Source organism: Chelonoidis abingdonii, chromosome 22, assembly GCF_003597395.2.
Source record: "Chelonoidis abingdonii isolate Lonesome George chromosome 22, CheloAbing_2.0, whole genome shotgun sequence".
NCBI classification, from domain to species: domain Eukaryota; kingdom Metazoa; phylum Chordata; order Testudines; family Testudinidae; genus Chelonoidis; species Chelonoidis abingdonii.
Genome location: NC_133790.1, coordinates 19227044 through 19241314, shown reverse-complemented (window position 1 = coordinate 19241314; position 14271 = coordinate 19227044). Strand labels below are relative to the sequence as shown.

The window sequence follows — 14271 nt, the reverse complement described above, 5'->3', positions numbered from 1 at the left end:
AAGAAGCAGTGAGAAGTTACTTGTATGTTGCAATGGCAATGGGTTCAGGCTCTGGGCCTGTATGTTCCTCCCAAGCTGCCCTGCTGTTCAGAGGGCAACGATTTCAGCACTCAGACCCTTACATGGGTTCCTAACTGCAAGCCTGGGGGTTGAGTCAGGTCCCTCCTGCTGCTTGTTAAACCCTAGCAGAACAAGAATAGCTCCTGCACCATCAAGGTTTAGGGACCAGCCCCAGACCTGAGAAGCTTAGTGAGGTGCTGTCTGGTACTGGTACGTGCATCTCTGCTCAGCAGCTGGAAAGTCGTGTGGGGCCCATTCAGCAGTTTCCTTGGTCATATTGTTTTCCACTGTCAGAGACCACTGCCTAGGATTTCAAATGCAGCCTAGGCCAGCTCTCAGCTATTCCCAAAGCAAAGGCAGAAACCAAGTTCCGAACTGAGAAAAGCTAGGTGCTTTGAACCCCATGTCTGGAAAGCTTGACTTGCCGACAATTAAAAACAGGAGCAGGCCAGCACCGTACAACTAAAGAAAGGGCACACTGTCCTGCGAACTTGCATCACTCAACACAAGGCAGCTCAGGCACCTGACAAGCCAAGATGCTTTCTTCCCTTTGGCCAAGAGGGAACCCGAGTCTGAAACTACAAGATCAGGCAGGATTTCAAAGCCACAAAGAACTTAGGCAGTCCCCTGGATAACGTAACTCCTGTATATTTGGAGTACGTGGGGCTGCAATAGTGATAAAAATTGTCCCGTAGAGTCTTTACTGTAGGTGATGCACTAAGATAGATAGAACCCAGCTCCACTTTCAGATCCCCAGGGGGGTTTGTAGGGCTGGCCTGTTTGGGCGGGGGGAAACATTTATAAACAAAATGGATTCCCTGCCCCCCCCCCCCCCCCGCCACATCCATTTGTATACACTTGGCAGAGCAGCACTTCCCTGGATTCCACTCTGTTTTACCTTACAAGAGTTTGTACCCACGCCAAAACTATGACCTAGTACACTGGAATATTTCAGATCTGGGCTCTTCAAGATGCACACAGCAGCAGAGAGACGGCTGTGTCTCTCCCGCAAACTTCTGGGGGTAATTGGCATCTCTTGGAAGAACAGCCAGCTGCAGTAAGCATCACATTCACCACGGTGCCTTTGTTCACTTCATACCGCATCCCTGCTCTGCTCCAGCTGCCGAAGGCATTAGCCCTTCGGTTAGCTAACTGGTACCGTGTCTAGTGATTCCCCAGATAAAAGTGAGTGTTCAACAGTACAGCAGCTGGCTGCAGCATGGCACTCTGATCAGAACACCAGACTACTTAATCAGCATGTTTCCCGCTCCATCAGGGGGTGCTCATTAAGAGAATTCCCTTGAATTCTGAACTTTGATACTACACATACTCCATTCTTGAAATTAACCAGTGCTTTGATGCCATGTGATTCAGAGGCATCCATGACAAAAAAGCGATACACAGACACCAGAAAAGAAAGAAGAGACACACATCCAGCTTGCAGCAGGTTTCAGTTTATTACATAATCTCTGAATGCAGTAAAACCTGAGAAAGCAGCAGGGGCTGACAACACGTGTAGAAGAGACAGCCTTGCGGAGAGCAGAGCACAGACTCTGCCAAGGCAGAGGCAAAGAGACAACACAGTGCACACACTCCTATGCTGAGCTTTCTCCTGGCTCTGGCACCTACCCCAAGGGATGGGTGTCAGGCAATGGCCCGCACCCATAAAATGTCACTCCAGGTAGACAGTCTGCCCTACAGCATGTGACTAAAGAAACAGTGGCTCCCCCTCCCAAGGGGATCCCGGCGGCAGCAGTTCTCAGCCCTGCACTAGGCAGCTGTTTGGTAGTGTCTCTTTCTAGCCCAAAGGCAGCAGTTCCTCTGAGGCCTGAAGAAGCCAAAGAAGCAACACAGGAAATAATTCATTGGTCCTGCGGGAGAAGACCCTAACTAGTCTCCAGTAAGAAGGGCCTTTCCCAAATGTCCTCCTCTTCCAGTCAGCACTCACCCCCACGCTCTGATTTTCATTGTATTGGATTTAGGGCACAATCTTTGCTCCTATCAGTGAAGTCAGGAGGCATGAAGAACCCAACTTGGCTTTCAGATCCCCTCAGTAGCAGCACCATAGTCACGGGATCTACTCACCTGAGCAAGGATTTTACAGGATCAGCACCTTGGACGTTTCTCGTGAGCCCAAGAAACAGTCCAGTTTAGTTTTTAGTCATTCAGAATCTCATTCTTGGATGCTTCCGCAGCAGATTGAGAAGAGTCAGGGACCAGACAGGACATCAAATCTCATTCCCTTATCAGCACAGTGCTGAGGCAATGGACTGAATTGGATGGTAAACACAAAAGGGGGGTGGGGGGGAGAAAGAGTTCCCAGCCTTTTCAGACCCTAATGGCTACCACTGCAATCCCAGGGTAAGTACCCTGGAATTAGGAGGGGAGATACTTGGTAAAGCAGACTGCAGCATACATGGGCTAATGTGTCAAATGATCTGCAGCCAGTGTAACAGAACACAGCATCATTCCCGTGTCGCTGCAGTGTAGCTAGCTGCATTGGCAAAATGCATTCACCAGTGATTTGAGGCCTGGGGCCCCCTCCTGGATCTCTTTGCTCATCCAGAACGCAAGGGTGGGGGACCCTCAGTGGCTGAAGGGATGCGAGCAAAAGGCTTAAATTGCAACAGACCCAGGGCTGCCTTTGACCCACACAGAGCAATGGAGACTTTGTTAACAGGCAACTTTGGTTTATTGTCGGGGTGCTCGCCCGACCGCCCCCATTTGGCCTTGAAAATGGCAAGAGTCACTCCAGCATGCAGCTGCAAGCGCAACACTAACACATTTTACTCAAGTCAGCTTGAAAAGAAACCCTTGGACTCTAAAATATTAGCAGGAACGAAAACTAAGCATCTGCCTCGGCTGCAAGCGTGGTAACCACTGCCTAGTCAGCCTGGTACAATCGGGGCTGCAGATGCTACAGTGAGATCGCTGTGGGCTGCCAGGGACTGTTACTGTAGAACGATTGTAAATGCAATATTATACGCATCAGGGTGTGAGCACACGCGCGTTGGCGCACACACCCACGTAAGAGTTGATTGCTGGCTTTACAGATCCTGGTTTCATTCCGAAGTGTGTTCTAAAGCGAGGCCCTTATTTTATTCAAGTTGCAAATACAAAAAAAACTCAATGGCTTGTGAGCAGAGAGCCGGAAAGTGACTCTTTCCTGTGCTTTCCTTCTTAGCCTGCGCATCCGATAGTGTTAAGGCTGCATTTGTCACTGACAGTACACAGACAAACCCCTGCATAACTGTTGTAGACAGACACACGATTTTGGCACAGATCTGCACTGGAACCATTATGAGCTCTTGGCACTGGGCAAGGACAGGGTCACTGTCCCCTAGGGGATACAGTACGAGTGTTAACGACATGTGAAGTTCATTTAGTCTAGCTAGGTACTTGCCTGGCTCTCAGCACTGGAGTACGAGCAGAGGGGGTGGGGGTGGTGAGGCAGAGTGGAAGGAGGCAGTTTAATCAGAGGAGGTCAAGTGGCAGGCGAGCACTTCACCTTTCTCACTCTCCTCTCACATGTAAACAAGGTGCCTCTGTCAGAGGAGTGAGGAACCTGGTCACTCTAGGCTGGAATTTCATGCCCTGGGAATGAGTTTCCTCAGCGAGGAAAAGGAAAATGTAGGCACCACCGTGCAGTGCAGGGTCTCTACCGCATCGCCAGGAGCCTGTGTGAGTGGCTGGGATGGTAGAGGACATGTTCTGGGCACTGGGTTCCTTGCAGATTCCATAGCAAAGCCCCTTAGTGCTCCCAGGAGGGGGTACAGGGTGGATTTCCTCTCTCCTCCAGTGGAGCTGGCTGGGCAGGCAAAGCTCCCACAGGAAGGCGTGTGTCTGGATCATGCTATCTGACTCAAGGAGGCAGGAACATTGCCTGCCCCAAGGGGCCTCCGCTCGGCTTTCTGGCTTAAACTAGAGGCTAAAGGGCCAGTGTGTGTCACACAGCTCACTTCACGAACAATCCTCTTTGGCCCTAGTGACTCCCACTGGAAAATGCTGTGACTGAGGCACTTGGCAGATCTGGTACAGGCTGCTGGAGCTCCCCCACAGCCAGGGGTCCCACACCATCCCTGCTAGCAACCCCTGCTTCTCGAGACTGGGTCTGGACTAGCCATGAGCAGCTCACAGCCATTCCCTAGAGCACCTCCTACAGGTATAGGATGGGACTGGAGTAGCAGCGAGCTCCCCATAGCCAGGGACATGCAATCGCTCCCCTGCAGCCAGCGACTCCTGCTGGGAGAGGTGGGAGATGGCAGTGAGCTCAGTGGAAACCTTGGCTAGCTTGGCTCCGTTTTCTCAAAGGCAAAAGGAAATGTGGACTGAATTCTAATCTGGCTGGAGAATCCTGGCCTCTCTTCTCACTTTTGGGCACTGACCTATTCCCCCACCCCCTCCGCCCCCAGGCTGGCAGAGCCGGCCTTTGCAAAGTTTGCAGATAGATTCCCCTCCCCCCACCATCATTTTAGCACATGATCAATAATTTAAACTACTCCACAGTTCGTTCCTATAAATAAAGGTGGTCAGGGTTTGATATGGGCCTGACTGGCTGGGCACAGGGCTAGCTCCCTGCTTTCACACAAGCGGGGGACTTGAACTTTGGCACCGCTCCTGGTGAAATGTCCATATGATTCCTCCCGGGTGGGTCATCTTCCTCCAGCTGTTGCCTCGTGGTGGTGGAGGAGACGGTGCTGCTGCCCTGGGCTGTGGGCAGGCTCAATCGGTTTTCCAAACCTTGTTGAGGACCTTGACCACTTCGTCGTAGATGACAAAGACGATGGCCACATCCAGACAGACCCGGCCCAGACGAGGCACAGTGCCCTTGTAAAACCTGCCAGGAGAGGAGAGGTGATGGGTAAGCAGAGAGCTCCATGCAAGCCTGGGCAAGGGAGCAGGCCTAGCCCACCCGCTCCCAGTGATCTCTGGCAGAGCAGACAGCCTGGGATAATATGGTGGCAATGCTCTGCAACCACACTTTGTGAGAATCATCCTGCTCTCCAGCTCAGCTTCCCACCCCCCTCGACCTTCACACTCTGCACGAGCAGGGACCAGCCCAGTCTCTGCTGGAATGAAAGGGGTTTGGGGAAAGGCTGCTTCTCACCCGGCAAACCCCACTCAGAGACCTCAACCTTTTAAGATTGCCAGTCAGGGCTTTCTGGCCAACTGCCCCACTCCTGTCACAGGATCCGCTCTCCACACCACCCGCTTCTTCAGATTCCAGGCTAGCTCCTCGGGGGGTAGGTCACCGTTGGCTTCCCTGATTTTACACTAGCTGAGGCTCTGAGCCTGGGCAGAGAGGCTAAGAAAGTCCATCCAAGTCTCTCTCCCCTCCTCCTCTCACAGCCAGGGCTCACTGCTACTCCTACCATTCACCAGACCCTTGCCTTTCCAATCTCATCCCCTATGCCTAGGGGACAGGCTCCCTCTTCTCATGTGCCAGTGACCTGCTCCCCCTTCTGCAAATCCCACTGTAAGGTGCCTTTCAACCATGACGGTGATGGATCCCTTTGCCTCCTATGGCACTGTTCCCCATTTCACCATACGTGTCTGAACTGCTTCGCCAGCACTCAGCTGCAGGGGAGGGATTGTCCCCCTTTCCCTACAGTCACCCAGCCCTGAGCCCCTTGCATGGAAACCAAACCTTCAAATTGCTAGGTCTGGCATTCTGTGTCCTAATTAGAGCTGGACAGGACCCAGCAACTGCCAGCAGTTCAAGGGACATGATCATTCCCCTCTACTTGGCATTGGTGAGGCCTCATCTGGAGTAGTGTGTCCAGTTTTGGGCCCCACACTACAAGAAGGATGTGGAAAAATTGGAAAGAGTTCCGCGGGGCGGCAACAAAAATATTAGAGGCTGGAGCACATGACTTATGAGGCGAGGCTGAGGGAACTGGGATTGTTTAGCCTGCAGAAGAGAAGAGTGACGGGGGATTCGATAGCTGCTTTCAACTACCTGAAAGGGGTTCCAAAGAGAATGGATCTAGACTGTTCTCAGTGGTACCTGAAGACAGAACAAGAGCAATGGTCTCAAGTTGCAGTGGGGGAGGTTGTAGGGTGGATATTAGGAAAAACTTTTTCACTCAGAGAGTGGTGAAGCACTGGAATGGGTTACCTAGGGAGGTGGTGGAATCTCCTTCCTTAGAGGTTTCTAAGGTCAGGCTTGACAAAGCCCTGGCTGGGATGATTTAGTTGGGAATTGGTCCTGCTCTGAGCAGGGGGTTGGACTAGATGACCCCCTGAGGTCCCTTCCAACCCTGATATTCTATGATTCTATGAAATGAGATGCCAGACTCACGCGATGGGCCCTTCATATTTCATGATCTGGAAGGCGCAGTCCCAGGTGCTCTTGTACTTGTGCGCTTCAAGCCCCTAGAGGAAACAGAGAGAAAGGTCAGAGACCTGTAACGGTAGGATCTATGCCACAGTTCCCAGCACAGCTCCAACAAGCCATGGCGCTGTCCTGGGAGACTCCGGAAGGGCTCTGGGGCTGGAGCAGTCACAGCACTGACCTCCATCCTCGCCAGCCTGATTGTGCGGGAGCCTGGCCCCGAGGCGGTCTGCATGGAGCTTAGACAGGGTCTAACCCAAATAGCAGTGGCCATGCCTATGCCCCACTGCAGGTGTTTTTGGATGGATACTACGGCAGTGATGCTCAGACTGAGGCTCACAAGCCACAAGTGGCTCTTTAATGCATCTTCTGCAGCTCTTTGCAGCCCATGTTATTAAAACCACTGATTTAATTATTAGCCAATTTATTAACCAATCAGGATGCTTTTACTATGCGATTAACCAATTGCAGCTGATAAAACAATAATACGTGGTCGGTCACTTTGCTGTGAGAATAATACACAACTGGTAAACGACGCAATGAATTCACACGACTGTGGCTCTTTTGGGCAATGCTGATTTGGCTCCTGAACCATTGAGGTCTGAGCATCACTGGGCTATGGGACTGCCAGGAAAGGAACACGCCAAGTTCCTCTAGCACAGGGGAGCCCTGGACCTGGTCTGCCTAGGAGCGAATCGCTGGCCATTACTCAGGTTCCCAGATGGGTAGCATGACCACAGCCACAGCATGGCTAGTGTGGGCACACTGCTGCCCTGGGCCTCGCTCGCCCATCGGGCCAGGCACCCAGCTGTCATTCTCTAGGGCAGACAGGGCCTTGGTGGGGAGCAGTCTCAGTTCCAGCTCCTGCTCCTCCATCGGGAGGGCACTGTAGGGCACTTAGCCATGTCCCCATTTCGGCGCTTGGCCCAGCAGCTATGGTCCAGATGAGAGCAGTAGACATGGAGCACCCAGAGGCAAATTAAGGGGTCTCAGCAGAAGCCCAGGAGCCACACGGCCACATGCTGTACCTGCATTCTGGTTTTCACCACATCCAGGGGGGTGTTGCCGAAGACACTAGCTGCTCCAGCAATGGCCCCAAATATCCCGGTGATGAGGGGGTTTATGACCTTGTTGGGATCATCCCCTGGGAAGAAGGAGAGTGACACAAAGGGGGCAGGCAGAGGGAAAAAGTGGGGAGAGAGAGACAAGGACAGAGCTCATGAGCACCAAGAGGTGGGAGCACACAGGGATGTTACTGAGTGACGCTGCACGTGAGAGCTGCAAAGGCCCCAAACAGGCAGGGGGCACAATGAGGGGCAGTGAAAGGAACGGAGGCCCCACAAGTGGGAGCCCCCAATGGAGCTGGAGAAGAGGGAGGGGCCAAGAGGGTCAGAGATGCTCTCTCTCTCTGTCTCCAGGTGTGCGCAGTGAGCAGAGGGGCCAGGCCGCCTGTTTGCCACCAAGAGTCATTTGTGGAGATTTTAAAGCAAACAAGAGCCCTCAGACCCCACAGGTCGTAATGCAGGGAACGTGCAAGCCTAGGCCAGGGCTGGCCGAGCGGCAAGTGGGCGGGAAAGCGCCCCCTGTTGGCTTAGTTCTGACAAGATTGTTGAAAGGGGCCCAGTGTGTGTGGGCAGGGGTAGGGGTGTTGAGTGTGCACAGGAGGAGATAAGTGTATACTGCAGCAGGCAGATGCAAGCAGGGGCACAGTGGAGGAGATGCTGTGAACAGACCCCATTAGAGTCCCCACTTACTCGCCGTCTGCATCCCCCTGGGCTTTTAACCCAGGCTTCCCTTCTCCCCAGCTCTGCCCTGCCCCGAGCCCTTCCTCAGTCTTGTCAAAGTGACCCCACAAGAAACTGGTGGTGGGTGCGTTTCACTTGGAGGCAGCTCAGCTGAGGCTGGAGAAGCCAGAGCCTGTCCTGGCGGCAGCAGGTCACTGTGCTGTGCGGCTCTCCACCTGCAAGAGGCAGGGCCCAGTTCGGAGACGCGGGGGCGAGGCACAGCGTGGGTACCTTTGTACCAGTTCCTGAGCGCCGTCATGACGAAGAAGCGAATGGCCTGGTTTGATCCTTGTTTGAGGACAGTAGCAGTTAAACCCTGGTAGGTTCCCTTCAGACCTGCGGCAGGGAGAAGGGGCAGCGTTCAAGGAAGGGAAGCAGCATGACACTGGTCTCCCCAAGAACACCACCGACCCCAGGCCTTCTTGTGGCCCACAACACAACCTCCCCTTTCCCCCATTCATACCCGCCTCCCGGCGGGGCCCACAGCACAAAGTCCAGCTCTTCCTCATGCCCCACCCACTTGGCCCTGCTGTCAGGATGGCCGAGTGGGCTAAGGTGCTGCTTTCAGGTCACAGTCTCCTCTAGAGGCATGGGTTCGAATCCCACCCCGACAAGCCCTCTTAATAGCGGGGGTGGGAGGAGAGAGGCATTTCCTCTCATTGGCAGTGGGGTGAGGCTGGTTCTGCATGGCTTTGGTGGCCCGTCAGAAAGCTAGAACCATCTGTTGTTTGGCCTCCCATGGACATGCTGACAGGGCCGCACTGCTTTCCCCTGTCTGGGCTGGGAAAGGAAAGTCCCCCAAGAACCAGACCGCCTGAGGGACAAGCGGACAGTTGGGAGCCAGTGTTTTTCGAGGCCCTACAGTGCTGGCTGCCTTGGCAACTCACAGACCAGTCTCCCGCTCTGGTGGGAGGAGGCAGTTCACAACCCAGCCCCCTGTGCCAGCGTTGCGGGACCTTGCACACTGCATGCAAGGGTAACGCGGAGCGGAGGCCACGCCAGGGCCCTCACCCTGCTCGCGGATGATCTCCCGCACGCCGTGGAAGAAGCCGCGGTACTTCGGTTTTGGGGAGCACTGGTCATGGATAAACTTCACCTGGGGAGAGAGAAGGTTAGGGCTTGTTGTTAAGCCCAATCTGCGTGTGAAGAGACCCCCCATCCCTCAAGCTATAGGAGCCCAAACATCCCAGTGCTCTGCTCAGGAATTCAGCAGCGAAGGTCTTTGCTAACCTGGGGCAGCACCCTACTAATACCATTCCAGAGCGGAACAAAAACCCCTGTCCGAAGTTTACCTGCAACTGCGGAAGTGTTTGCTAATGCACTCCACACGCAGTCAGGAAGGGGAGGGACCCATGCAGCCTATGGATCAATCTAGGACAAAGGACTGCAGCTAGGTCTGGAATACTTGGAACACACAAGGGTTGGCACCTGGAAAGGGAGAATCTGGAAGTCCCAGGATGGGAAGACCTATTGGTCACCCATGAGAGCACATAACAACATCATGTCAGTAAATAATAGTCCCTTCACCTTATCGAGCAGCTTTCAGCCAAGGATCTCTAAGCACTTTGCAAAAGGAAGGTCCATCTATTTATCCCCACTTTGCAGATGGGAGCTTTGAGGAGCAGAGAAGTGAAGGGACGTGCCCAGGGTCACACAGAAAGTCAGTGGCAGAGCTGGGGACAGACTTCTGAGTCCCAGTCCTGCTGCTGCTGCTCAAAGCTCTCAGCCTCTTCTCAGGATTACGCTGAAGAGAGTCATGCAAGCAGAGGCCAGTTTTCCTGCCCAGCCCCTGGCTCTCATGTTACACTATGTAGAAAGCTTTTGCGTCCAGATATCACTGAGAAGGACACATTTTACTGAGAACTGAACAGGATTTCCAGGCCATTCATTATTTTTGAATCTGAGCCTGGGAGTTACAAAGCAAGGAGAGAAAAAAACTGAGCATAACACAGGGGAAAGAGCAGAGATAGCGAAATGGCCTTATGGCATGGGGCAGCCTAGCAATGAATTGGAAGCAACAACGATGCAAAATGCCCTTTGCTACCATGGAGCCTCGGCTAGGTATTTCATGCACCGTGCTGCATTTACTTCTGCCAGCAAGTGTATTGGTGTGGCTAAGTGTTTATTTCATTGCATTAATACCGGACAGATTCTGGGGTCAGGCCACAAAGGCTGGCCATGGAGAGAAGAGCCGCCATTCACTGCAGGAGATATGGGCCCCAGGAAAAACCAGATCCTGTCTGAGCTCTTGCTAACATTTCCCACCAACAGGAGAGACGAGAGGAAACACCCACATGCAGACTTTCCCGGCACCTCTGTCCGTTCACCACTAGTGGGCACCTGAAGCCCATGGACATTTCATCTGGGCAGAAGCACCAATGCACAGTACAGCTCCCTGTGTGATGCCAGGCAGGGAGCAGAGCAGAGGCTGTGCTGAGTTAATACCCTGCTCCAACAAGACAGAGAGACCCAGCAGGCTAGCTCTGGGGCCGACTGCAGGAGGCACTCACAGGGCAATGGTGCTCCCTCCTTGGCTTCCCCCGTCCCTCCAAAGTCGTCTCCGGTCTCCCCCTATTCTGTGACTCATTCTCAGACCAGGGATCAGAGGTACCTTTATGGTCTCCATGGGACATACCACCACCACGGCCTCGGCCACCCCGGCTCCCAGGCCACACAGCAGCCCGCGCTTGCTGTTCAGGTTGCCCTTCTCATCTCTCATGTGGTTGCTGAGAAACTCGAACGTGCCGAACCTGGCCGGGGAGAAAGGCAGCCAATGCAAACCCCACCGGACTGGGCAGACACAGCTGCTGGGCACAGGGATGGGGCCAGGGCTAGCCAGCTTCTAGTGCAGCTGGGCCAACCAGCTCAGCTGGAAGCTCCCACTATGCCCCATGGGCATCTCGCTATGGAGCCATGGGTCTGGCCTTTGGATCACCTCCGGGGGGAGCTGGGAGAACAGACCAGGGATGCTGGGGGAGGGGGGGGGCAAACTGCACTTCTGTGCCCCCAGAGGCTGGTTAGGGGGCAGCACAATCCAGAGCAGACTAGTTGCACTCCCTCCTGCCACACCACGGCTGCAGAAGCTGAGGTGACTCTGGCTGTGAGGGAGAGAGCCAGGGACCCCCAGGAGGGGGAAGGTGCCTTTGGAGCCCTCTGAATAGGACTGACTCTTCTTTCCCCTTGCCTGGACCTGAAGAGGAGGCTGCCGCAGGAAGTGACTCCCTGGCCAAGCCTCTCTGTAGCTCCTTGGCTCCAAACACCCATCTCATGCCCTCCCATGGGGTGAAGCACAGATGCCCACACACTATTCCCCTGGGAAGGCAGGCACCTGCAAACATGGTAAGCCAGAAAGGCCAGGGAAAGGGGTGTGGCAGTGCACCCGACTCCCTCATCTGAGCAGGCTGGTACTGCTGACAGCTATTAGCTATTGGTTCTTCATTGGCAGTGGAGGCGGAGGCTGCAGCAGCCAGGGCCAGCAACGTCCCCCCACTCCCTACAGTGCGTGCTGCTGGGAAAGGCTCAGCCTGGAGGAGCTGGGAGCTCCCAGGGAGCACAGTGCTAGCAGTGCCTTGGGGGAGCGCCCCACAGCAAGGCCTGCTGGCAGATAGGGCGCTCCCTGGAGCCAGCCCTCCGGAAGCAGCCTCTCAGGCTGGTCCTGCTAAGAGCAGGATGGTTTTCTCAATCCATCCCAAAGGGAACAACCATGCAGGGAGGCAATCCCACCCCCTGCCAGGGAACTGGCCATGCTGGCCAGTAACGATTGGCCAGACCCACCTTGACGGCTACCGTCTACGGGTACATCCCAAACTACCCCGAGTCATTCCCGCCCCTCCCCGCTGCAGGACTGAGCTGCCTCGGCACTTCTCCAAACATGAGGCCACCTCCAGACACAGGCAAGCGATGCCAATCGCTCCATGGCAGGCAGCCCTCAGGGAACTTCATGGACAGACCCTGCACTGTGCTCCTTTGCAGGAGGCATGTCCCTGGCCCTCCGGCCTGCTAGCCTCACCAGCCTATCCCTGCGTGCCTGGCTTTTATGGCAGGGCTGCACTGTGGAGAGGCTGGGCGAGACGGACTCCCTGCTCGAGATTCCCTCAGCAGCGAGATGGGGAGAAGGGGCCATGCCAAGGGACTCCTATGGGGTTTCTCATCCGCTTGTTTGGGGGGGCTGGTGGGTGGGATCACCTGGGCTCAGATTGTCAATTGCAGTTTCAGCAGACGCCTCAGGGGCAAGGCCGGAAGTCACCGCCGGAGCACCTTACCTCACGGCAGCCTTTGGGATGGAGCCATACACCAGTGAGCTGAGGCCTCGATAGAGCCCCTTCACTCCATGGCCCTGGACAGTCTGCTTCACGCAGTCCGCTGGGGAGAAGGCACGGAAAGAGGGGTTTAGCCAGCCCTCCAAGCCAGCACAGCATCCCCTTCCACCACTCGGGCTCTCCCTGCGCCGCACACTCCCTGCTGTCCATGGGTAACAGCCAGAGCACCCAGGCCAGGGTGGGCGAGTGCCAGGGCGGAAGAGCTCGGGTAATGTGGCAACCAATGCCAGGCTGCAAATGCACCATTGGAGAGAACACCGGCCCTGTCCTAGTGGACATGTTGGTCTCGTCGCTGAAGCCAAGGAGGCCAGGACCACAATGCTGCTGCAGTTAATGGGATAGCTCAGTGGTTTGAGCATTGGCCTGCTAAACCCAGAGTTGTGAGTTCAATCCTTGAGAGGATTTGGGGATTGGTCCTGCTCTGAACAAGGGGCTGGACTAGATGATCTCTTGAGGTCCCTTCCAACCATAATAATATATATGAATGGATTTCCCCTCCCCCTCCAGCGTGCTGCAGCTGTGGAACGTGAAGTCCTGATTCGAGTCCTACCCGGCCGGTGAAGTTTGAGTCACATGCAGCAGGTGCCTGGCTACACAACTCAGCCTCCCTAGCTAGAACAGGGCAATGCTGAGCCCGTTGCAGAGCTGATCCAGGAATGGAAAATGGCACAGGGCTTTGTTCAGCCCTGGACTCAGCAAGTCAGAAGCCATGTTGCTCAGGCCCCAGTTCCAAGCCAGAAGCTCTGTAACCACGCTCCCTGCAGTCTCTCCCTGAGTGACTGTTACACTGTCAGCTGGGGCCAGGCTGGAGGGCAAGCAGCAGAGTCCAGCGGTGATACAGTACAGCATGCCGCAATGCAGCCTGTGCATAAGTAGAAGGTTATGATCCTGCCAGTGAGGGATGCCTGCCAGTCGTCCTGGGCTGGAATGAGGCCGTCATCCCTGGAACTCCTCCAGCCTGGGCACCCAACCAGGCTACTGCCAACAGGGCTCTAATGCACATGCCGTCTCCTTCAATGACAACAGATGTGCTGCATTGCGCAACTGGCCAGGTCCATGAGAGGGGATTGCTCATCTAACTGCAAAGCCTCAGCTTCTGGGGACTGGTGGGGGCAGGATGTCAGACCCGACGGCCCAGGGCTCTGAGCTACCCACTGTACCCTGGAACGGCTTCTCCCCACCTTTCCCTACTCCCTCCCCTTGTAGGACAGGAAGGAGGCAGGCCCTCAAGTCCCAAGGGAGGATCCTTTTGTGAGGGGCACCTGAAGTCCCAGCTCACTCCCCCCGCACGTAGCGATGCACATCCACCGGTGCCAGTCTCTGCCTAGCATCTCAGCCCATCTGGAGCTGGCAGTGAACTACTGGCTGCAGTGGCTCCAATACTCCCTGACACAATCGTTGGTCCCCTGGTATGATCCCTACTCCAGTCTCTCTGTGCCCACGGCTGCCAGGCTTTGGACTTACCAATGCCTTTGTACCGGGGCGGGTTAGCTTTCTCATCCAGCTGTAGCTGAGTCTTCACATACTCCGTAGGGAACGTAATGCAGATCTCGATGCCACCGGCAATACCACCTGGGAGAACAAGGAGGGGGAGACTGAACTGGGAACTGCACAGCATCTCAGTAGCACCTCTTGGATGCCCATTTCTAATTGCCCAAGCCCGGCCTTTCAGCGCTTGGAGCCAGAGCTGGGAGTGGGGTCACCTCCTAGGTAGGCACTTGGGTAAGGGATGGATTTGCAAAAGTGCTCAGCAACTCATGAGCTCTTTTGAGCA

At 54.9% G+C, this 14271-nt stretch overlaps 1 protein-coding gene across 1 annotated transcript in view; it reads right to left on the bottom strand.

Annotated features, from left to right (window-relative positions):
* Nucleotides 1-1494: 1494 nt before the first annotated feature.
* Nucleotides 1495-14271, bottom strand: part of SLC25A1 (solute carrier family 25 member 1) — a 44508-nt gene continuing 31731 nt past the window's right edge. The window contains exons 2-9 of the mRNA XM_032764682.2: nucleotides 13962-14069; nucleotides 12441-12540; nucleotides 10790-10928; nucleotides 9190-9274; nucleotides 8410-8514; nucleotides 7423-7538; nucleotides 6362-6435; nucleotides 1495-4897 (exon numbers count right to left, since the gene is read on the bottom strand). Of these exons, the coding sequence (XP_032620573.1) occupies nucleotides 4783-4897; nucleotides 6362-6435; nucleotides 7423-7538; nucleotides 8410-8514; nucleotides 9190-9274; nucleotides 10790-10928; nucleotides 12441-12540; nucleotides 13962-14069 (842 nt within the window). The 3' untranslated portion in view covers nucleotides 1495-4782. The remainder of the gene's footprint in view (nucleotides 4898-6361; nucleotides 6436-7422; nucleotides 7539-8409; nucleotides 8515-9189; nucleotides 9275-10789; nucleotides 10929-12440; nucleotides 12541-13961; nucleotides 14070-14271) is intronic.